The sequence below is a fragment of the Cyclopterus lumpus genome, chromosome 7, assembly GCF_009769545.1.
Source record: "Cyclopterus lumpus isolate fCycLum1 chromosome 7, fCycLum1.pri, whole genome shotgun sequence".
Taxonomy (NCBI): Eukaryota; Metazoa; Chordata; class Actinopteri; order Perciformes; family Cyclopteridae; genus Cyclopterus; species Cyclopterus lumpus.
In genome coordinates, this window is record NC_046972.1 from 23,075,804 (window position 1) to 23,099,547 (window position 23,744).

The following is a 23,744-nucleotide window of genomic DNA, read 5'->3' on the forward strand; positions in this document are numbered from 1 at the left end:
TCAGTCGTCCAGCTGGCAGAGCATGGCGACGCCGCGCTTTATCCATTGCTGAGGGCGCTGCCTGGTGGGCAGCACCATGGAAATGACAAAGTTCGTGGAGTGGCCCGTGGTGGAGAGGGTGCCCTTCCTCTCGCTGGTCTTGTAGAGAGGGCAGACGTACAGCTGCTGAGCCTGATCCATGCTCTTCTTTTCAGCTGCGCGACGAGAAGGAAGCAAAGAGGCGAAGCAGAGAGTCAGGAACGTGAAGAGGGAACTAGAACGTTTGTCATCGCTTCATCACTTTACTCTATTTAGACGTTTGTGTGAGATTATGGTGAAAAACGTGTTGTTACAGTGACCTTCAACCTCAGGTCCTCCTTGAGTCCAAGTTGACGTTTCTCCCAATTTGAAGGAATTTGCTCAATGGTGTTTTTGAGACATAATAAGAATGGGACAGATGTGAGGTCATAGTGACCTTTGACCTTCGAACACCAAAATATACTAAATTTATTCTTGAGTCCAGGACAGGCGTCAACCTGCGGCTCTTCTGAGAGAAGCCGATGCAGAAGTGTCTTGAAATTGTTCACCAGGGGGCGACTCCTCTGGTTGTATAGAAGTCTATGCTTCATGTGTTGAAGCTGCATTATCTCTACTGACCACCAGGTGGCGACTCCTCTGGTTGTATAGAAGTCTATGCTTCATGTGTTAAAGCTGCATTATCTCTACTGACCACCAGGGGGCGACTCCTCTGGTTGTATAGAAGTCTATGCTTCATGTGTTGAAGCTGCATTCTCTCTACTGACCACCAGGTGGCGACTCCTCTGGTTGTATAGAAGTCTATGCTTCATGTGTTAAAGCTGCATTCTCTCTACTGACCACCAGGGGGTGAGTCCTCTGGTTGTATAGAAGTCTATGCTTCATGTGTTAAAGCTGCATTCTCTCTCCTGACCACCAGGGGGCGACTCCTCTGGTTGTATAGAAGTCTATATAAATGACTCTACTTCTCTTGATTTAAACATTGTAAACATTAGTTTTTGGTCTCAATCTCTAGTTTCAAGTCTTCTTCAATACAGCGTGATGTTCATTTAGAGTGTAACAGACCATAAAGCAGAGGATGCTTTAGGGCGGGGCTACAAGGTGCTACCAGAGACGTCTCTACGTCACTCCTCCGTATTACAAATATGGTAACTTCCGTTCATCGGATGCAAAAAAAGCCATCATGGCAAAGGCAAAATCCGGCAAACTCAAGGCTTCGTAACGGCAGTCTACAAACCAACGGGTGATGTCACGACAACCACAGTCACTACTTATATACCGTCTATGGTCCGCGTGGACGTGGATTCTGAATGTTAATAAATTCCCCTCCAGGTGAAATAGTTGAAATAGACACCTCGAAACATGAACATTTCATCTGATGTACATTTGACAGCAAAGTAAATTAATTCACGTACTGGGTTTTATCCAGATGATTGGCACCACGTCAAACAGGACTTTGGGGTGCTGCTCAGCCAGAACCCCACTGATAGGGACACAAACAACAGTTCAGGGTTCATCAAGTCTTCTTGCACTTCACTATGAGGATGTATAATTATTGTATGAGAAATAACCACAGTATGAACGTCTACCTTCCAATGTCCCATCGAGCTCCATCCAGAAACAACCCGTGAACGTAAACGCCGTCTTCAGGCGGCACGTCCGACTTATCAATAGGAAGAACCTGCAAGATGAAATCATGGGAACACAACCACAGATCAGTTTGCTTTTGGGGTCATGAAGCATATCTTTCAGGTTGGAGACAGAGGGAATACAAAGTGTGCATCCTTTGACCTGAAAATCAAAGCCGAGCAGGTCAATGGGGACGTGGTACTTCCTGGCGTAGTTCTGCATGGCCCCAGTTAGGAAGGCCTGGGTGAAGAAGAACCCAGACAGCCAGAACACGTTGGGCTTACTGGTGTCGCACCAATCCTACGAGGCATGCAAACGAAAAAAAGTCAACAATACAATCCCATGTAGTCCTGCTCAATGTAAATGCTCTATTTTTAAAGCGCTCTCACCTGCAAAAACTTGAGCCTCAAGAGAAAGTCAGTAATGTAGCTGCCCAGAGGCTTGAGGCTGGGGTAAGAGCACTTGGCCCATTTCTCTGGGACCTTTCCCACTATCAAACCGCCCGCGACGGCCTCCAGCTCGGCATCCATCACCACCAAGCCCTTGATGGCCTTCAACAGATTCTGCAGGCTCACACGGATCGTACTGCACAGCCTGAAAAAAAACACACCAGCATTTAAGTCATAAAGGTGACGATGCGCTGCAAGTTTTAAACGTCCGCACGGAGCCGCTCGTCCATACGTGTTGTAGCGCTCCATCTCTTGGACGAGGACAGTGTTCATGCTCTCCTCGTAGACCACCGGGAACTTCAAGAGGGTTGCTTCTGTGTCAAAATTAGCTGGAAGCTGTTGGCAGGGAAGTAAGCATGTGTGCATGCAGATTACAATTCAAATGTCAAGGAAACACCAACAGAAATTGGCACTTTATTGGACTGGTGTCATACGAAAACCTACAAAATGATGAGGAGGTTCGATTAGCTTGTACCTCGTTGAGGATGTCATTTGCGATGTCGAACAGCGCGCTGTCACTCCCAGAGCTAGCCCCTCCTTTAGCCCCTCCTCCCTGGGTGAGCAGCAGCGAATCAAACAGCAGCTTTGTCTGCTGGAGATCTTTAGAAATGTCGACGTTTTCATGCATCCCAAACACCTCGGGATGCTGGCTGAACGGAAGCTCCTGGGGCACAACAAAGATCACGGCAATCGGTTGGAAGTGAAAAACAAATACATATTTATCTATTTATCTCAGTTACCTTGATGAATAGAACATAGTCGTCATAGGTCGATTTCGGAGGGGCAAAGTATTCGCCGCTCGGTGAGAAAGGGTAGCGGGGTTTCAGGATGATGTCCTGGTTGTAGAAGTCGGCCAGGACGGTCATCAGGAGTCGCCGGTCCCAGTCGTCTGTCACACGGCCGCCATAGTTACACTCGCCCGTCAGGTAAGTTATGGCCTCGAAGGGCACCTCGTCGTATTCATTCACAAACAGCTGAAGAAGAAGAAGACAAATTACATCCCTTAGCTTCTTGTCTTGTAGAAACGTGGCCAGTGAAACTCTGAATCTGAATGGATACCTGCAGCTGCCTGATGCTGATACGCAAGTCGGACTCATTGAAGCCGTAGGGGATATTCCAGCCCAGCGGACCGAACTTCTTCCTCTCCTGAACAAGAGCGTGGAAGAAACACAGTCCATACAGGAGCTTCTCCCAAATCTAGTGGGGGGGTGGGGGGGGGGGGGGGGAACCAAGAGTCAGAGGACGTCCTTCTTGTAGACCTATCGAATGGATGAAAGATAATTCTTCTTCTCACCAGCTCTTTGTCGGGGCAGCTCGTGAAGAAGTTCGAGTCCGAAACCGGATCGGACAGGTACGACTGCAGCAGGTTGAGTCGGAGTCCCGTAGGAGGCTCGTTTGTCATCTTCACCCCGTTCTGCAGGATGGTCACTGGAAACTGATATCAGAGAGGACGTTTCTTCAGAGCTATAATCAAAATCTTTGTCTCATTAGTCATTTATATGCGTTGAGCTTCACCTTGGGTGAAGGGTAGCTCGTGAGCCAAAGGCGGAAGTCCGGGTGGCAAGTTGCTGGACTGAAGTCCTCGCAGATCTTCTCCAAGTTGGACATCCAGGAAACAGCCAGGTGACAATTCTGCAAACACACCCACGTCCCCTCCTGCATGGCTGTGGATATCATTTTGGCCGCGATGGGTCCCTGGCCCTGCCCCAGAGAGATGGACTGGAACTTGGCACCGTCCATGTTCTTGTCACTGGCGAACTTCAGTAAGCCTGCGGAGGGATGCCGTGGTTATCTCGGTCAGTGAGTGAGTGAGTGAGTGTGCATCTTTGTGTCTGTCCACGGCAAACTTCACATTCTGCTGCAGCAAACTGCATCTTATTTTGGGTGGATGCCCGGGGACCTCTCGTGGTTTCTCAAAAACACCTTTTATTGCCTGTTTTATGCTGCCATTGACTGCCAGCTGACTTCTCCCTCACCCCTCTTAACTGGCCTCTTAACACCCACAGCTAACAGAAATACCAATACCATTAGCCAGTTGTGGGTTGAATAAATTCAGTCAGACAATACAGAAGTTACATTTGCAGAAACACTCAAGTGCATCTTTCTATTTTCTAATGCTTTTCACAGGAAGCATGGTATGGAACCTTCATCAGTGGAACATAGGGACTTACTAGCCATGGGATCAGCTCCCGGAGACAGCACAAATACGAGTGGGACGGTGGAGTTGGAGTCCAGGTAGCTCTTACTCAGGTCAAAGGGAGGGGGCTGGACAAATTTCTTCCCCAGTTTGCCAGTCACGTATTTAGTCACAGATGGAACAATCTTGTCGGGCCTGAGACAGCGAACGATGATCATCTTCTGCAGGTCGTTGAGTTGTTCACACCACGGAGCGGGCAGCTCAGTGTTGCTCGGTTCTTTGCTGTCATAAATAGATTTAAAGCCTTCTGGGCTTTTGATGAAAGCCTCTCTGTGGAATAAATAATACATAGATTGACCCCATTAGTCAAAAGGAATTCAAGACAACAGGACAGTGAGGTTGCAGACATAAAGTCACTCGGTTGAGTGAGTGATGCTTTTTACTTTATTCCTTGTAGGCCAGACAGTTCGCTGGCTCTGCAGGTCTCGTCCCAGCTCTTGTCCTGAAGCCAGCCGGGGTCGGGGTTAGCGACGGTGTTCTGCAGTCCCACTCCCCCCGTCAGGAAGAACATGAAGTCAGAGTATGCAATCTCCTCTTTAGCACTGAGTGGATAAAGAAGAGGACACATATGTCTTCATCTGAGCATAAATCAAATTCTAATAATATAATTCATTCAACGACGAGCTTTGGCTTTTAACACTTACAGGAGGAGGTTGCAGCAGAGGAGGAAGGAGAAGAGGAGTTTGTCCCTCTCGAACAGAGAGCGACAGACGTTACAGTAGAGGTTGTAGGTGAAGTGGTCGATCAGGAATCGGAGCCTCCTCTCCAGGTTCTTCGACTTGTTACTGGAGAAAGAAAAAGGCCAAACACAGGAAGCTTCAGACCAACACAGACCAACTCTGAAACGTTATTTAAGCCTACGGTAAAGGTTCATGTCAGATGTCAGTGGGGAGTTTAATATGCATTGAAACATGTTCATAATATCCACAATTAAAACGTGTGGTGTTATAGAACACAAATGCATATTTAATGTGTTTGCAGGGCACAACTGCAGCTCTACAAGTAAAAGAATAAGTGACATTTGATCCCCCTCACTTCCAGCTGTTATTTATAATTCACATTGTCCTTATTCATAAATAACGGCGCTAATAATTGCTGCTCAAACATAGTCGAGGGGTCTCTGGCCTTTTGACCTCTTGAGACAAGAACTGAGCCTGACATCCTCCTCCAGCTTGTGTTTATGCACAACAGATGGAGATCATTTCTAAACAGTCATAAAGTTTTGATTCGAATCACGTGCATCACTCACCTGTCTTGTATGGAGTTAATGTAGAGGTTGACAAACCAGCTGAGCGAGTACTGGTACATGGGGTCTATATTGGTGAGATCAGCAATGCTGAAGAACAGGATGGAGGAGTGCTTGGCAATGTCTCTGTAACCCTCTCTGGACTCCGCTATCTTGATCTCTGTCGTCTCTGCAATCTGTGAAACGCGCGAAACAGCCGGACGGTTAGATTTTCCACGTGTCGGACTCATCGTCTCCACCATCTGGGTCTCGGGTTATTCCACACCTGCTGCTTCTTGCTGATCTCATTGGACATGATCTTTGCGGAGTCTAGGATCTGAATGGCGCTCTCGTCCTCCAGGATGTTTCCCTCGGAGGACGAGAGCGTCTCCAGGATCTTGTCCTCGATCTCCTTCAGCTGCCTCTTGTTGGCGGCCGACTGCAGGATGAGAGCGTTGCGCTCCTCTTCCAGTTCCGGCCTGCGGAGGAGACGAAGCAAAGGAAACGGTACTGGGGAGGGGAAAAAAGAACCGAGGCGAGGCGAAGCAGCGCCAAAGTGGGATACCGACGTGAATGTTTCATGGTGGGGTGTGAGGGGGGGTGGTACTTTTCTTTGGCGACTACGATCCCCAGCAGCTGGTCCTCCAAGCCCTCTGGGGTGATCATGAAATTGAGCAGAGACACCTTGGTGGCCAGTTCTGGGAGGTAGTGCGGGTTCCTCAGCTTAGTGGTGATGTAGAAGCGGAAATCGCAGGAGTACTCGATCACGCTCTCCCCGAGCCGGATGCAATCCACACCGCCTGGGTGGAATGCAACAAAAACAAAAAGTTCAGTTATAGCTTCACGTTTAAGGATCGATTTGCCAGCCTAACAGTCATCTCACGTTCCTCGCACCTTGTTTGAAGGTTTGTTTGACCAGCAGTGGCTCCAGCGAGGGGTCCAGCTCCTCGCCGACATTTTCCAGCAGCAACGGCGTTCCGAACTGAATGCAGTTCTCCAGAGTTCTCATGTAGTCGCCGTCCGTGAGCTTGATTACGCTCAGTTTGTTGTCTTTCTCGGAGTTCTTCACCCACTTGTTGGCCTGACCCTGAGGGTCGATCATCAGGGGCCTACGAGAACACACGCATTAGAGAGAGAGAGAGAGATCGTTCACCCCAGCCTGCCGTGCTATTTATCAATCTAGGTTGTTTTGGTGTTAATTGCTCAGTGTTAGCCGAAGGGATCTCGGCCTTCTCTTCAATATTATCGGACTATATGGCACAAAGAGCCAAAAAATAATGTCTCTTTCCAGAAATCTGTTACCCACATAACCTGTTGTGAGCAGTTTAATGTAGAACCATGATTAAAAGAAAATATATAGGCAAGGTATTACATTAAATATGTATGTTTGAGTTAGGGATGCACTGTCCCTGTTAAGATTTCAAGGTTGAATATTATTGATTTTTTTTCACATTTCACTTTCTCAAATGTATGAGCAGTAAGTAGTGAATTAAACATTTCAGCAGTACAGACTCACCATCTTCGTGAATTGCTGACGATGACACCATTGTCGATGGAGAAGGAGTCACTGGGAAGGCCTGCGATGTTCCAGGCCCTGATCTTAATGGGATCTCCCAGAGTCTTACTGAGAGAGAAGTCGTCTGCCGATGGAATGTTCTGAGACTACAGATATCGAGAAAAGGGGGAAAGACATAAAAATCCATTAAATGTGTCTGAACTTTTAAAAAAAAGAGAGAACCTGGAGGACTTGTACCTGGCAGAGTTTGGTCCATGACTTGGTGCAGTCCTGTCTGAAGCCGGCAGTGAAGGCCCCCAGATAGGCGATGACCCCAGCGGAGATGAGAACGTCTCCAGTCAGGTTATCGTACGTGCTCTGCAGGTCATCGGCTGCCTTGGACCATCTAACGACAGAGATTCATTCAGTTAACGGCACATTGAAGAAAGTAATAACAGAACATTAGTGTGCATCGTCCCGACCTGGTCTTCTCTCCGCCCAGACCACCAATGAGCTTCACCGCCCTCTCCAACTTCCTGGCACACAGGTCCACCTGGATCTCCAGCTGGGCCTTCTCCTCCGTCTTCTCCTCGAAGGTTTTCTGAAGGGCGGCCAGGCGGTCCTCGACCTCCTTGAGCTCGGCCCGCTTCTGGTCCAGCAGGGCCATGATGGTGGCCAGGGACTCCTGCGCCTCCGCGAGGTTGGCCTTCTTTGGAGCCACGACCTTAAAACCCAAACAGAGGAGGGTCACAGAGTGAATTGAAGCGTATGCATTCACGCATTTGCGTATGCAGGAAAACACGTCTGAACACTGCACCTTCGCCACCCGGTCATACTGCTCCATTGCTTTGACCCACTTGCACAGGCCCTCTGCTGCAGAGGAGGCTTTCGCCACAATGCTGGGGACAAAGTCAGGATTGGTGACGTACTCCCGACGGATCTTTTGCATCACAGACAACTGAAAAAGGGAAAAACTAGAAGCGTCAGTCAGAGCAAAGTACGAGTGGCATTTATTCTTTTCTTTTTTTTAAATAATAAATTAAGACTGTATCTTTCACGACACTTACGGGAATATTGTCCTTGTCATATTCTCTAAGATCTCGTAAAAAGTTCATGTCACCCAGTAGCTTCTTGCTTGGACCCCAGTAGTCAAAAACCTAGAGAAAATAAAGAAAACACATCACTCGTCGCGGCGTCACGATAATGTTAAATGTTTTAAATGTTTACCGACGGACAGTGGTGATTTCTCAAACCTTTTTTCCAGTCCCAGCCGGGTCAGCTATCTTATCCGGCTTTATGTCCTTCATCACGCACACGGCGGACATCACCAGCTTCACCCCCGAAGGAGGATTTTTCATCGCCTTCACGATTGTGACGTCAGAGGGCTGAAATATAAAAAATACAGGCAGCTCAAATGAATCAACCCTCTAAACTGCGATGGTCTGACCGGCGCTCACCTTCAACGTGTCCAAGGCCGAGAGGGCGTCCTCCAGGGCGGGGATGGCGTCGGCCAAGTCGCTCTCGCACTCTTTCTTCAGAGCCTCGGCCTCATTGGCTTTTATGGTTGCCGCCTCCTCGTCGACACGCACCACTTTACTTTTGGCTTCCACCTCTACGGACTCCACTTCGATCACCTGAGAGTCGTCACGCCAAACAATTACGTTCTGTATTTTCATACACACTATACACACTGTAGGTCAGTCCCACAGATTTGATTTTGGGTCGCCAAATACATCTTTGCAGAATTTCCTCCCATCGTCTATTTTTCAACATTTATTTCTGCAGCACACTTTCAGCGACATGAGGGAACCTGAATGTTTGTATTGTTCTGATGACGATCGCTGACTTATAACATTGGCTCTAATATTAAAAGGCGAGCGTGCATTATGTTTTTTTTACTATAGACATGAGTATTTTTCCATAACACGTGCATAAAACTTATCAAACGTATATATCTCTAGATAATCTAAGGTGATGCGGAGATGACAGTAAAAATGGTCCAGAACGTTCAATTATGCACATATTTATAAATAAGACCTGTTGAGAATTGGGAACATGATGGTTTATCATTCATAAACAAAAATGTGCAGGCTTTAAAATGTATTCACCTTCATAATTGTGTTGTTGTCTATCTTGGCCTGTTCCAGTTTGGGCTGCAGGTCGATGAGCTCCTTCTTCATCGCACCGACCTGCAGGGAAACGTTGTTATCAAAGTGAGTCATAAAAAACGATATATGTATATAATATATATATATATATATATATATAATATTAATTCCGCTGTAAATAGTGCCGTGTGTACCTGAGATTCGGCAAAGGCCAGTTTATCCAGACCGTTGGTGTAGCGCTGTTTGGCCCTCATGACAGTTTCTCTCCTCTGAGTGAGCAGCAGCCGGAAAGCCGCGATCAGCTCCAGGTAGGACGTGGGGGTCACGTAGTTATGGCGACCCAGCTCAGAGAGGAATCTGAAAATGAAAAATAAATCGACGTCGTGATCAAGGCCCTCGTAATTGACCTCCGAAATATACGGAGGTTATAAATAAACCGCGTCTTTTACCGCAGTGAGAGCTGCTTGGCGGACGTGTGGAATGTTTTGCAGATGGGCACGACCTCCTGCCTCTCGTTCTCGCTCATCTCCAACGAGCCCAGGAAGGAGTTGGCCACTCGCTCCAGAGCCTCCTCCGGCCACGGCTGCCGGGGGCAGAGGGGAGAAACGACGGTGAGGACGGCCAAACTACAGTCCCACTACTACTCCATCAGGTAATGTGTAACGAACGCAAAGGTCGTCTGTGATCATAATCCCGTGTGAATCAAGAAAGGGGTCACGTGATCATATTAGTTCTGTTTGAATCAGCTTCTCCGCAATTTGGGGAATTATGGAGGCTGCGTTGGCAAATCGTGGAGACCCATGCCCATCGGAGCAAGAGGTTTATCATGTATATCAAATAAATAGGCCTATGTAATATTACAATATTTACAATATTAAATACAAATAACATATAGTATAATATTTTATATATCAAATCCAGGTGTTTGTAATAGACCTTTTCCGACATACAGAGACCGCTTTTCCGTGTCTGCCATCCGTGGTATATATATATTTTTTTTACTGAAGATGATATATGAACTATAAGCCGTCATACGTTCCTAAAGCCTGTACAGCACCTGGAACCAGTCAATGGTGCAGCAGTTGATGAGCGAGGGGAATTGGCGCAGGCGATTTCGAAAGGCGTTTCCAATCGGGCTGAAGGCCACGACAATGTGGAGGTTCTCTCGACAGCGTGCCACGAAGAAGGCGAACAGAGTCAAGGGACTCAACTCCAGATTCTTATCGCCGGCCTGGGCGATGGGACGCACTGTCTGGAGGGAGAGAGACGACGGACACATTGAACATGAATGAGCGTGGCCCTTTAAACAAGGTGCACTGCAAGGACGTGGATGCAGTCGGTTGACGACCTACCTCCATGATCTCCTGCTTCTCGTCGATGGCGAACAGATTGGGCACCTCTCCCGTGTTCAGGACGCTGTCCACGTCTTCCAGAAAGGCCTCGTCTTTGATCTGAGCGTCGGTCAGCAAGAACACCGTCTTCTGACCTTTCACCCCGGCATTCTTCAGCAGCATCTAAAATATATAATTTTTGAAAATGCAAAAAAAAACAAGATCGGAACGGCACGAGAAAAAGAAAGGAAAGAAAAATGCGATGCGCCTAAAAAGGCTGACCTTGAGGTCGTCTCTCCACTCAGTGATGCCGTAGCTCTTGGAGATCTCGGGCTGGAACATGGTCATGTGGGCCATGGACGTGGCCAGGCGGGTGATGGACTGGCGTCCGCTGCCTCCCACTCCCACCAGCAGGGCGTTGCCCCCTGGCTGCTTCAACACACGGCTGATACGAGACAGGTGCTCCAGGACATAGCTACATAATACATGTTTTAGTTTCCATGTAAAGACAGATTTATGAAAACACTACTACGAAACTTACTGCACAAAAAGTCTCCTTATTTGATTGTATGCTCATTCTAAAAATCGAACCCTCCAATCTTTTAAGGACTTCTTCCAGCGCATGTAATTGGATTGACTCTATAATACCGAAGGTGTTTACCGAAAGATGACGAGGTTCATGCGGTTCTTGTGCATCTGGTTGTATTCATCGAGACACGACTGCACCACTTCGGAAAAGCTTTCCATCGAGGAAACCTCAGTGTACAAGCGCTCATCGTCCTCCAGGTCGGGGTCCATGTAGTCACCAAACAGAAGACTCCGCATGTCTTCCTCAACCAGCTGAGAACGGAAGAAAATGCATGGCACATATTAAAACTTTTACTATTCGTTTCATGTGTTAAAGCTGCATTCTCTCTACTGTCCAACAGGGACAGTAGAGAGAATGCAGCTCAATGCTTCTCCTCTGGTTGTATAGAAATCTATGCTTCATGTGTTAAAGCTGCATTCTCTCTCCTGACCACCAGGGGGCGACTCCTCTGGTTGTATAGAAGTCTATGCTTCATGTGTTAAAGCTGCATTCTCTCTCCTGACCACCAGGGGGCAACTCCTCTGGTTGTATAGAAGTCTATGCTTCATGTGTTAAAGCTGCATTCTCTCTCCTGACCACCAGGGGGCGACTCCTCTGGTTGTATAGAAGTCTATGCTTCATGTGTTAAAGCTGCATTCTCTCTACAAGATGACCGTTGAGATGCCAAACTCGAGGCTTCAAAATGTACGCAGTTCCATTGTCGTGCATTGTGCGAAACACTACTCACTCTGCTGCTTTTCTTCAGGTGATCGAACACCTGCTCAAAGGACTCTTTGAAGTGATCTTTGAGGATGCCGTCCATCAGCTCGTAGAGCCATGCCCGATCTTTGTCGTCCACCAGGCGGTCGTAGTAGACGCGGAAGACCTCGTGGACAAACAAGCGTATCATCGTGCGTTTGTTCTCCAGCGAGTCCTTCTTCAGCAGCAGGCAGCCTTGGATGACGCGCGAGAAGTCCCGCAGGTTGAAGGTATAGTGGGACTTGGCTGGAGTTGGCAGTAGATTCTCCATGGCTCTCTTATACACCTTTTTGGGAATTAAAACGCATACAAGCAAATGTATTAAAGCGAAGGTACCATTGATGTGATACCATTGTGTGTGTTTTTTGCGGCTGCTCACTTCCATTGTCGCCGTCACTATTTGGTTGCCGACGGTGAAATATTCCGGTGGGAATTGGTTGTTTTTGAGATAGAAAGCAACCACGCTGGAGAAGATGCGGACCATGGTGTCGTCGCTGAAGGCGTTGATGCTAACGATGTTGAAGTGCCGCAGAAAGCGGGGTGTCACGGCGTTCCTCCCGCCACCGGGGGGTCCCATAGCAGAGATGAGCTGGAGGTCAACAAGAGAGATCCTGGAGGTATCCTTCAGGTCATACCTGCCGGAGAATGAAAAACGTATTAGCAAACGTACCCCTCTTTCTTTATTATCATTCTCTTATTTTTATATGAAATTGACATCTAACGGTAGATGGTTCATACCAGTTTCCATGGTCTATATACTGCCGAAGAAGCTCCACAGGAGGCTGTGCTCCGAACTGTTCCAGTGCAGGCATGTTCATGTCGTCGACGAAGATCACGCACTTCTTTCCCATGGGGGGCCCGAACACGCCCTTCCTTCTCTTATCTAACCTGGACATGATGATATTCTGGAAGATGCAACAAATACATAATCAATACACTTATTTAAAATGCCCTGTCTTGATTATAACAGCCTCATAATGTTGTCCTAGCCATCCAAAAACTCTCTGCACGGACATCCTTTCATCCCTGCTTCCTTGAAGCGCTGACCTGGGTTTGGTTGGAGCTTGTGCGAGCTGAGAAATTGAGAAAGAAGGGTAGATAGAGGTCTTTGTCCAGATTGTTCATCAGCTTCTCCTTCACATACACAGACTTCCCGGTGCCAGTCGGACCAACAAACAGGAAAGGCCTAAGGATAGAAACCAGTGGATTCTGATGAAATGTTAATAACACCAGAAACACTCTGTAGAACAGTAGAAGTCAATCAATAATGCAAGTCAACAATGCACTTTAAGAACATGTGTGTGTGTCAGGGCCACCGTGACCCCCTAGAATACTAACACTCCGTATCGGATGCCAAGGTCCATGAGGTAGGTGTAGCGCACTGTGTCTATCGTGGGAACGATGATCTCTTGCACTTTGGTGTTTTTGTCCCCCAAGTTTACATTCTTGATGACGTCATTCCAGTGAACCCAGCGGCCTTTTCCATTGAACTATTCGAGAGATTACGGCGTGATTTACTGATTTAAACAAAACAACAACAAAAATCCTCTGGGGTGTCATTGGCCGCCATACCGTACCTCGTAGAAGTAGTCATACACCAGCCCGTTCTCATCCATCGGACACTCCCATTTCCCCACAGAGGCCGGGATCGGGTGTCCATCCGTCTCTCCAGACAAGGTCGCCCGCAAGAACTCACTGAACTTCTCTCTGCTGTCTGCGTCACAGCTGCCGCCCGTAGACCACACCAGGGAGAAGGCAAAAGCCGCCTGCAATCACGAAAGAAGAAGAGGTTGAGGTGCCATACTAAAAAAATAGAAACAAAAACTCTGAATCATTTTGCACGGGAGGTTCGTAAAGAGCAGTTCCAAAGGAAGATTTTTGAATAAATAAAAGTGTAATATAATTAAATAAAACGACAAATGTTGTCCTTTTACCATGATCCAGGTGCGAAGATTTTTATCAACGAAACTCGTTTTCACAGGTTCGGTGAGCAGCATCTCAAACAGGCGACACAGGGACACCACGGTGTTGCTGTTGCTGGTGGAAACAACTTCCTGCGGACAAAATGACGGAGCTTGACCAAACACGCGTCTAAATGTAACGCAGATATTTGTTGATTGATGTTCGGGTTGTTTTCTGGATCCCTTACTCTGCAGTGCTTACGCAGCACCCTGAAGGCAGGCGGCAGGAGCCAGTGGAAGAGCTCCAGCAGCAGGGAGCGGTTGTCGGGTCTCTGCAGAGCGTCGGGAAGATTGTTCATCCAGGAAATCACTAGGGGCTCCCAGCCCAGCTGAGACGGCTCCATGTAGATCATACCACACCGACTGACTGTGGCCGGCTGCGGTGGAAAAAAACAACCCAACGAAACCGAAAGGAGACCCTTTTTTTATGACATTCCATCACATCCTGCCAATCAGGCTATAGGTACATCGTTAATTCCCATTGGTTCAACCATTTTGTTACATTTCTACTACAAAACTTCCAACTCACCGAGGCCTGTGATAGATCCATCGCTTCAAAAATCAGACTCATCTGATTGGACATTTGGATGATCTCACCACTCATCAGGCACAACTGTGGAGAAAGAGAAGAACAAAACAAGAAAAAGGTGTGTGGAAAAACAAATGAATACAACTTATCGAAACGTATTCGCTGTGCATTACATACCTTTTTGTTGTCATCCAGCACAGTGTTCATGCTCTCAATCCACAGTGTGTCTATGGGACCATCAAACACCACCCATTTGCGGTCTGGTGTCTCAGCCGATGCAAACTCGCGAAATGTGTTGGCCACAATCCCGTCTGTCCACTAATAACGAGGAAAAGGAAAACAGGAAAAATACTAAGATGAAGAGATGAAGGCCACCTGTTCAACCAGATCTACATCAACACTGTAAATACGCAGATCTCGTATTCATTCAAGAGGCGCAGGTTTACCTCATGGGAGACTACGTCAAACTGTCCAAAGAGCTGTCCCATGGTGATGGACTTTGGGTTCAACGTCCTGAAGATGATCCTCTCCTCCTCGCCGTACCCTCTCTCGTTCATGAGAGTCAGCGTGTCGGCGAGAACATGGAGCACTTTGGTCTTACCAGCGAAAGGCTCGCCCACCAGCATGAACCTGACCCAAAACAAACCCTACGTGTTCATGCAATATCAAATATTAACTGTATCGCAATGTGACGACGGTGACATTTTGAAATACGACGTACCCATGCCTGACTATCATCATCTCATATGTCTGGATCATCTTCTCTAAGAAGACCTGTGTTGCCTGTACGTTGTGATTTTCACAGCACTCTTTAGCGGCCTCCAGAAACAGCTGGCAAGGACGTGAAAAAAAATATATATTTACAATTTACATGCCAATATTAATAAATGCTTGGGTATTGTTAGACTTAGGGAGAAAGAATAAGAAACATATTAATCATATCTGACCTGATAGTCAGCCTCAGGAAGGGAGATGCCCGGGAACAAATCGCTGGTGATCCCATTGAACAGCGGAATATCATGGGAGAGAAACTTGGGTTCATTGACATCCTTTATGGACCTCAGGAGCTGGACATAACATGTGGAGAAAAGTGAGAGGATTAATAACCTGCAAACCAATTAACCAACTAGAGAAGTTTATATTTAGGGCATAAGAGTATAGACTTTTTGTTACTAGTATTTCTGCCAGGAGGATAATGCAACTCCATCGTATGTGTGCCTGCGTGAGTGTGCACCTCTGTGTCTGTCCACAGCTAATAACACATTCTGCTGCAGTTACACCACATGATATTTAGTGTGGCCAGTCATGGCTGGATGCTCAAGCGGTTACCAGTATGTCCTCATTCTCGTCAGGATACTTGAGCTTGAGGTTTCCTGCAGCCACAAGCACAGCTTTGACAGCCCTCATGCCGTAATCATAATGGAACTGGGAGGACAGCTGCTCGGAGCAGAGCCTGTAGGTCATCACGATCTTCACTGACAGCGGTTTGGCATTCAGGAAGCCGTATGAATACAGAGAGATCTCTGCTATCAGTGCGTAGTTGGGCACCATCATGGCCACCGTTCGGAACAACACCTGCATCAGAGAAGTGAAAGAAAAATTAGAAGTGCAGAATAGAAGTAGAAACAGACAATATTTAAATATGTGTTCACTGTTTACAGACCTTGAGGTTGTCTGGCAGTTCTGAGCGTCCTGCATAGCCGGGGTTCATTGTGATGGACACAAAGCAGTTGGGATTGAGTTTGAGCATTGTCCCTTCGAAGTCAAAGTACTCCAACTTCATCTCGACGGCCCTCTGGATGCAGAGAACCTGCTGGGCCACGACAGACAGCACCTCCAGCTCAATGCGGTTGAACTCATCAAAGCATGCCCACGCACCCGATGAGGCCAGACCTTTAAAGAACTAGGAGGAATTGCACCAAAAGATTGGTTTTCGAAAATTCTGTTTTTGCATTATATGGAATTTTAAAAACATTCTTGCTGGTGTTACTTTGCCCATGGCGAGGTAATCCAGTCCGTCGGAACAGTTGAACACCACACACTGCACAGCTAGAGCTTTGGCTAGATCCTTGGTGGTTTCTGTCTTTCCCGTTCCAGCTGGACCCTCAGGCGCACCACCCAAATTCAGGTAGAAAGCCCCAATCTAAAACCGAGGGGAAGCTTTTGAATTAAATGTTGAAACACCTGATCCCTGATCAGGCTATTTGTCAGATATTTTACCAGGGTTCTGTAGCATCTGTCAGTCAGTGGAGTGATGACGAGGCGCGGCGAGTTCCCCAGGTACTCGTAGGCGTATTTAACATCACAGTTGATGATGCGAACGCGAACATCGTTATTGCTCCAGTAGTAACGAAGCTGGGCCAGCCACTGGAAGTCTGTATCATTTGATACACCTGGTAAAAAAAAAACGGAAACCTTTACTATTTGGATTTTTCTATCAAGTGCTCTTTCTAAACTGAGGCAACGCTCTGTTAGTCAACCCTGCAGTCGGGGCCATGGGGTACCTTTCTCAATAAGCTCAGAGACCACATCCCTGGCATGGACGTCGATGGTGACCAGCGCTCCCAGTGTGATGCGTGTTTGTTTGGGCAGTTTCCCTCTCACCAGCTCCACAATGTCCTTCAGCTGACTCTGGAGCTGTTCATAGTAGTTCTTTAAACCCTACGGAGAACAAAAAGCCCAATAACTATCCAGTGGTCCTTGAGATGCTGCTTTGTCCCTCTGCATTATGAACGTTTAAAAATGTTTACAGCTCTATTACTTAATAGACTGGATTCACTGAACTTATTTTTCCTCATAGTCATAAAATAATTAAACCTAACTTCCATTAATGAAGCTATAATTCACATATTTAAAAAGCCAACAAAACAAATAACATTTTCAGAGAAAAGGGTGTAAGGCCGTACATCCGCTCCTGCATTGATGGCTTCATGAACCTCCAAGGTCCAGAAGATCTGCGAGGTGCAGAGCACCACCTGTCCAGGCCACTCCCTGACCCACTGGCTCCGTGCACTCTCAGCGTAGGCCTGTCAGCAAAACCACACTCACTGACCCATTGATTTATGTTCACACACGTGTATTATTTGAGGTATGGGAACATTGATCTCACCACCCTGGACCGGTCTACTACATCTCTGACACTGCGAACCATCAGGTCCTCCACTTGCACCAGCCACTTCTCGACGGCTCCTTTGGCTTCAGACGTGGAGATGTGTTGGATTAGCTGAACACGCTCACCCTCGCTGCTGTACATGGCCTGGGCGAAAGAACAGGATGCAATTAAATCAAAGGGTCCATCAACCCGTGGTGTCATGTAACAATAACAAAAAAAAGGGCGACTGCCTTGCCTGGATATCCAGGTTGGGGAGGAAGTCCAGTTTGGAAATACCCTCAAAGCACTTCTTCAGATGGGGCTGCACTCGTAGCGGGTCCTTGGTCTCAGACAGAATCTCCAGCATTTCATCGTTGGACAAGAAGAAGAACCTGGCGGCGGCGGCGGCAGCGTTGGTCGTCAGTATCAAAATCGGTGATAATCAACACTAATTAGGAAAGAAACACTGGAACAGGTTTGCTTCTACCGTGGAAAGAAGAGACGCTTCTTCTCCAAATAGGCATTCAGTCCTTTCATGATGCTTTCCAGGAGGTTGTTAGAATCTTGCAGTTTCTCCAGCAAACCATTCAGCGAGGTTGCTTGCAGAATCTACAATTTACAAATCATCAGTTACCACAAACTGATTTTCGAGTAATGCGTCCACTATACACTTTTTTTCCCCGACGACTATACCTTAGGGTCCTTGACGCAGTGCCTCATGACGTCTTTCCAGTTTTTGTCAACGGTTTGGAAAAGTCGTCCCTCTTCTGGAATCTGCTGCATGATGTCCTGAGAGGAGAAGATGGGCTCCAGATAAAGCCACTGGGCCTGCACCTTCAGCCATTCATCGATGGTTTCCTGGATACGAAGCAGACGCTCCTCCCATTGCTGAGGTCGCAGAACAAAGAGATGAATCCCTGCAGGACTGGCACAACTCCCTGAGAATTAAATAATTATCATTGGGTGGATAAAAACTCACTTTGATCTCATTTTCAAAAGGTTTGATGAACGGCGAGCCCCTCATAGTCTGAGTCTTCACAATCTGGTCATCGAGCATTGTTTGAATCTCGTCCAAGGCAGTCAGGATGGACACTCCGGTCTCCCTGTAAGGCTGATGGTGGAAAGAAATACCATCCCAGACATGCAACATGGTTTGCATAGCCTTCTCCAGGGAAAACTCCTATAGAGACACATGAGCGGGGGGAGGGGGGTACGCAGCATTCAGCACATCGATGGAGTATTACGTTTTAATAAACTCTGTAGAAGCAAAACACAAAGGTCAACGTTCATACTTTACTAGAAGCGGTGCTGATGGACTCAAACTCTTCCAGATAAGGGGCCAGGTCTTTTTTGAGAACTTTGCGTAGTGTCGTGCCAGAGTCAGGAGTGAGGTCATACCCCACTATCTCCGACATCTGATCCCAGTGGCGAGCTCTGATGCCTGGATTGCACAGGATGGAGACTACAGGGATATGGTCCTGTTGATGCAGACACATTCAACACGCTTGTTCGGCATCAACAAGCAAGACCACTTACTGCCAGACTTATAATGAGCCCCTTTGAGATGACAATCACACACGATACCTTGAACTCTTGGATCTGCTCCATTACAGTGGAGCACAAAAGTACTGTGGGGCTGTCCTGCTTCCTTGGCTCGTCCTCACTAGGTCGTTGCTTAGTCTTGCCAGCAATCTTCTCCAGCTCTTGCTCGGCCTTATTCTGCTTCTGTTGGAAAAACTTGAGCGTCTTGAAGATCTCCCTATAGAACTCGTCCACTTTTACTTCCATGCTCTCGCCGTCCAGCTCCTGGAAGGAACCGTCCATCCATCTATTCACACGGAAGATAAAAAGGTTTACATGGGTTTAAATGTTTCGATTGAAACACAACAGAGCGTCAAACTGATGTCGGACCTGTTTTGTGTGCGCTGCCACTTTAGCACAAAGGCGAACAGCTTATGATACAGTCCGATGCTCCCTTGGATGACCTCGACTTCTGGGTAACACGTCGGGTCCATTTTGTAAAAGACCTCTTCTTTGTTAATGAAGACGATCTCCTCCTCGGTCTCCTGGAGAAGTTTCTGAACCGTTCTGACATCTGTTACGTACTGCCAAAAAAAGTGATGACAAGAATATTATTTCCGATTGTGTTGCTAGTAAACCAACACTAGAATTAGGTTTGACAATCATTGTGTACGATTCTGATCACTGTTTACATCGTACTGACACGGACAAGTTTCAGGTTTGTTGAAAGGAATTGCGTGACATTTTATAAAAAGGAGTTAAAAGAGAAGATCAATACCACTGAGATCTGTCTGTTTAATATGAAGCTGGAGCCAGCTGGCGGGTCGCTTAGGGTAGTTAAACATAAAGACTGGAACAATGGGAATCAGCTATCCTGTAACGGAAGGTAACAAAAGCCACCTATTAGCACCTCTAAAGGTTATGAGACTATTCGTTGGCCAGGCGCGGTGAGGTCCTGGAGTTTTAGACATGCCGATTGTCTTGTTATTCTCTTGATAGTGTATCCCCGGTTGGTCTTAATGCTAAGCTAAGCTAAGCTAACCGGCCGCTGGACAGCTTCATTTTGTACGGACAAATATGAGAGTGGTAGGAATCTTAGCAAGAAAGTGAATACCTCGATTTTCCAAAAGTATTTCTTCAAGGTTATCTGAAAGTGCCGATGACTCTGTACCTGCTGCATCATATCCAGCTCACAGCAATGTGGGAACTCCTCGATCCTGCGGCCCAACTTTTCCAGCTGTATCATCAATCTTTCTCTTCTAGCCAGCAGCTCCTGCTCCCCTTTCAGCTTGGCCTTCTGCATCACCTAGAAAAATGACATTGGCGTCCAGAATCAGGTCGTCCTCATAAAAATTTTAAAAAACACGATATAGTGCTGACGGCAGGCACGAGGGCATTACCTCATCGCTGAGTTCAAAGACGTGAAGGATCTCCTGCGGCCAAAGAAAGACGGTCGTATTGAGCTCCTGATCCTCGGGCTCAAGGAAGTGGACATTCTGGATGTAGCTGAGTCTACAGAAGGCTTCCTGTCACGATGCAATGTGGGGAAATTTACGTGAGGATTTATACGAGATAACCGAACCCAAAATGCTCTAGTGTGAGACTCAAGCTATTCACCTTTATCTTTTCATTAAGTTCTGCGATACCCTCTGTCTTCGTGAAATTGATGTGATCAATGATCTCAGTCATGTCTCCCGTACTTTCTGGTACTTTCAGAACGTTCTCTCGGATGCTTTCAAATTCAGAGCAGATCCTTCGAACAGACAACGAGAAACAAACGACAGCATTTTACACACAGACGGTCAAAGCGTTAAAAAAGGTGCAGCGTGTCGGTTTGGCGACATCGAGACCGACTGAAACTTGACAATTCCCGTTATCTAGGGCGAGTGTTTGGTTCATCAAATGTGTTCTACTGGAGAAACATGGCGATCATGCACCGGTGAAAACTAACTTCACGATATTACATTGCATTTCTGACCAATAGATCTCCCTAAATGCTGCACACTGCTCCTCTAAAATGATGTCGCGAGACATGACTCACTGTAGATTTTGCTCCCGGTGGCTGGCGATCACTTTCTTCAGAAGTGTTTCGCCGTAGTTCTTCGCTTTGTTGGCCAGCCCCAGTTTCAGCTCTTCGCAGTCCAGATGGACCATCGAGAAGTGGGCTTTTGCTGGAAGGCTGCTGATCTGCTTCGACAGGGCGCGAAACTCCTCCACTTGCTGTGGGAAAGCGGTGAGATTACACACCGACGGTCATCCGATGAACCCGTAACGAGGTAATAATATATCTGCAGCATTAGTTCAACTTTATGATTCGTTACCTCAGTGTACTCATCAAAAGAGTGCTCCTCTTCCATGAATTTATCCACTCTGGCCTGTGCAGTTCCGTTGACTAGCCAGTCATAGTTGTCAACTGCAAAATAAAGCACACCATTTTTTTTAAAAGTCTGCAATAAAAGGATATGAAACCAACGGGGAAATTATTGGATTACAAAACACCACCATAGTTCTGGAAGTGTTGGTCCGGTTCCTCGAGATTCTTGCGCACGGCGGTCTTCACGGTGACCCGAGCCCAAGCGAGGACGTGGTCCGCCACCTTGGCGTCCACAAACGTAGGCGCGGTTCGCGCCTGCCACGACGGGATCGTCTGTACTCTCTGTGGGTCATCGATATCAATTACCAGCTCAAAATCTTGTGTCACGGAGTGATAATTTTTTCTTTAAAAGCCTTTCTTTCACACACATTAAAGCTCACCTGCAGTGTGTTTGTGATGGCATTGAGAATCTCAAGAACAGAGGCTTCCAGATCTTGTAAGGTGGGATAGATCTCCATCTTTTCGTTGTCGAACGTCAAGGCCAAATGAAAGAGGGGCAGGCGGTGGCGGTTGATCGGATCGAAGAGATGGACGAACTCCTCGACACTTTTCTGAAGCACGGACTTCAACTGGGAATCGCCAAAAAAGTTTTAAAGAACATAATGCTAGAGTAGTCGCGCATTTCATGATTTATTTTCTTTTTTAAAACAAGTCCAAAGAAAATATCTGTGACATTGCTGCTTGAACAAAAAATATTAAGGAGATAACAGTTTACAATCTTGCGCGGGCCAATTAAATTAGCTATATATACTGAAGCTGAAAAACAAGTTTTGATTGTTGCCTCGTCTCTTAGTGAAGCCCAAAATCTAGCCGGCGTCCTCTCACCTGATTGGAGATGAGGGTGGACGCGCAGTCGTAGAAGGAGTCCAGATTCTCCTCTTTAATCCCCTTCAGCGTGTCGCTGTTCGTCAGCAAGTCGACGACTTTGGGAAACCAGGTGCACATGATGCGATCTTCTGTCCTCTTACACTGCACGGCCATTTTTTCCTGTAGGCTCTTACAGACCACGGGCGCCGAGGCGCTGAGGACAAAATTAAAAATTTTAAAAAAAGGAACTTTTTAAAAAGCATGTCGTGGTGCTCATTTTTTAAAGCATCTTTCTTTACCCGCGTCCTGAACGATCAACCAGGACCAGAGGAGAAAGCTTTGCATAGCCGACATCCAGGACGGTTCGCATGACCGGGTGAAGGATGTGCAGGTTGTTTTTCATCACCTCGCGGCTTCTGATGAAGCTCTCGTGCCACGGTTGGGAGAAATCAAGAATCCTGCAAAAAAAATAGAAGAAGATTGAAAAACGTTAAAGGCCCGACTGCTCATCCGGCTACTGCGGATGCATCGCACCGGCGTGTACATCACATCACACACACTCACTTTGGTGGGGCAGCCTTCCGGTTACCCGAGACGGGGCCTTCTGTCTGCGGATCCTTTAGGATTGTGTCCACTGAAGCGAGTGAATATGGAGACGTGGTTCACCTGAAGTCTACGTGTAGCTTGGACACACACACACACACACGCACACACACAATAACTGCCAAATTACCTGTGTGCTTGACGACCGCGTTGTGGAAGATGTCGCTGGCTTCCTTGCAGAGCTCCTGTAGATGTTTACTTCTCTCCGGGCCCTCTTTAAGCTTTGGCGACACTCTGGCGACGATGGAGTCCAACCACTGTTGCCGGATTGGAGCGAATGGGCGCCTGTGTACGCTCTGCTTCTGTAACATGTAGTTCATCTGAAAGAAATGGGGGGGACACACGAGAATGAAAATAGGAGAGGCTTGGTTTAAAGTAGAAGGTCTCTTCACAGGTCAACAAACACCACATCTTACCCTACGCTTCCGCTCCTCGCTGAGCATCTGTAGAGGGAAGTATTGAAATATGCCGCGTTATATTGTGCGATTTTTGTCGATATATACGTTTGTGCTTAAAATAGAAAGACGTCACGCATACAGAAGGTGGCAACTCTGGTTCAGGTGACCGGCTGCGCACTTCCCCCCTCTCTTTGCTCTGTCTGTAGGCCTCCATTGCTCTCGACACCCTGTAATAATTATTATAGTGATTCATAAGTCAGTCAAACAGTTGGAGGGGGAAACTCAGTGGCCTTCTTGATTATTAAATGACACCCTCTTACAAGTCGTGGCAGTATCACTGAGGCACTAACACAGGCACACGCACGCACGCACACACACACACACACACACACACACACACACACACACATACAATATCAGGTGCATGCGCCCCTGCTCCACTCTGCTCCTTCTGTGCGCCATCAGCTTCTTTTGCGCCGCTAGCCTCTCCGCTATCTCCTCCTTCGCTGCGACGGTCCGGCCCACGTCCCACCGGCCCGCCTCCCCCCGGTCCGCCTCCCCCAGGGCCTGGGTGCCTTCGATCGGGGGCAGCACGGGAAACGGCGACATGCCCTTCGCTGCTGTGGCTGTGAAAAGTCCCGGAGAGGCGGCCATCGCTGGAAAACGCGCCCCCGAAAAAAGAAC

General features: G+C 47.4%; 1 protein-coding gene across 1 annotated transcript; it reads right to left on the reverse strand.

The window, feature by feature from the left end:
* dnah12 (dynein, axonemal, heavy chain 12) lies at positions 1-23,714 on the reverse strand. The gene is made up of 73 exons (XM_034536937.1): positions 23,473-23,714; positions 23,200-23,287; positions 23,079-23,105; positions 22,793-22,982; positions 22,624-22,693; positions 22,359-22,517; positions 22,078-22,273; positions 21,633-21,821; positions 21,381-21,534; positions 21,200-21,291; positions 20,920-21,098; positions 20,496-20,631; positions 20,279-20,404; positions 20,050-20,184; positions 19,269-19,462; positions 18,942-19,185; positions 18,650-18,835; positions 18,337-18,537; positions 18,051-18,245; positions 17,845-17,966; positions 17,614-17,749; positions 17,376-17,522; positions 17,173-17,292; positions 16,771-16,927; positions 16,487-16,659; positions 16,257-16,409; positions 15,930-16,169; positions 15,596-15,841; positions 15,214-15,333; positions 14,988-15,097; positions 14,713-14,896; positions 14,444-14,584; positions 14,267-14,350; positions 13,926-14,114; positions 13,711-13,830; positions 13,354-13,542; positions 13,115-13,266; positions 12,824-12,962; positions 12,515-12,681; positions 12,156-12,411; positions 11,766-12,062; positions 11,111-11,289; positions 10,732-10,924; positions 10,471-10,632; positions 10,176-10,370; positions 9,568-9,701; positions 9,313-9,475; positions 9,119-9,199; positions 8,468-8,644; positions 8,264-8,395; positions 8,078-8,167; positions 7,828-7,968; positions 7,493-7,734; positions 7,269-7,416; positions 7,032-7,177; positions 6,410-6,624; positions 6,123-6,315; positions 5,802-5,994; positions 5,540-5,712; positions 4,935-5,075; positions 4,674-4,832; positions 4,265-4,560; positions 3,609-3,862; positions 3,388-3,528; positions 3,153-3,290; positions 2,834-3,067; positions 2,569-2,757; positions 2,326-2,429; positions 2,034-2,238; positions 1,807-1,944; positions 1,605-1,696; positions 1,431-1,498; positions 1-194 (listed from the first exon to the last, which is right to left on the reverse strand). Exons 1-73 carry the CDS (start codon positions 23,712-23,714, stop codon positions 1-3), a joined length of 11,955 nt encoding a protein of 3,984 aa, XP_034392828.1.
* Positions 23,715-23,744: the final 30 nt, after the last annotated feature.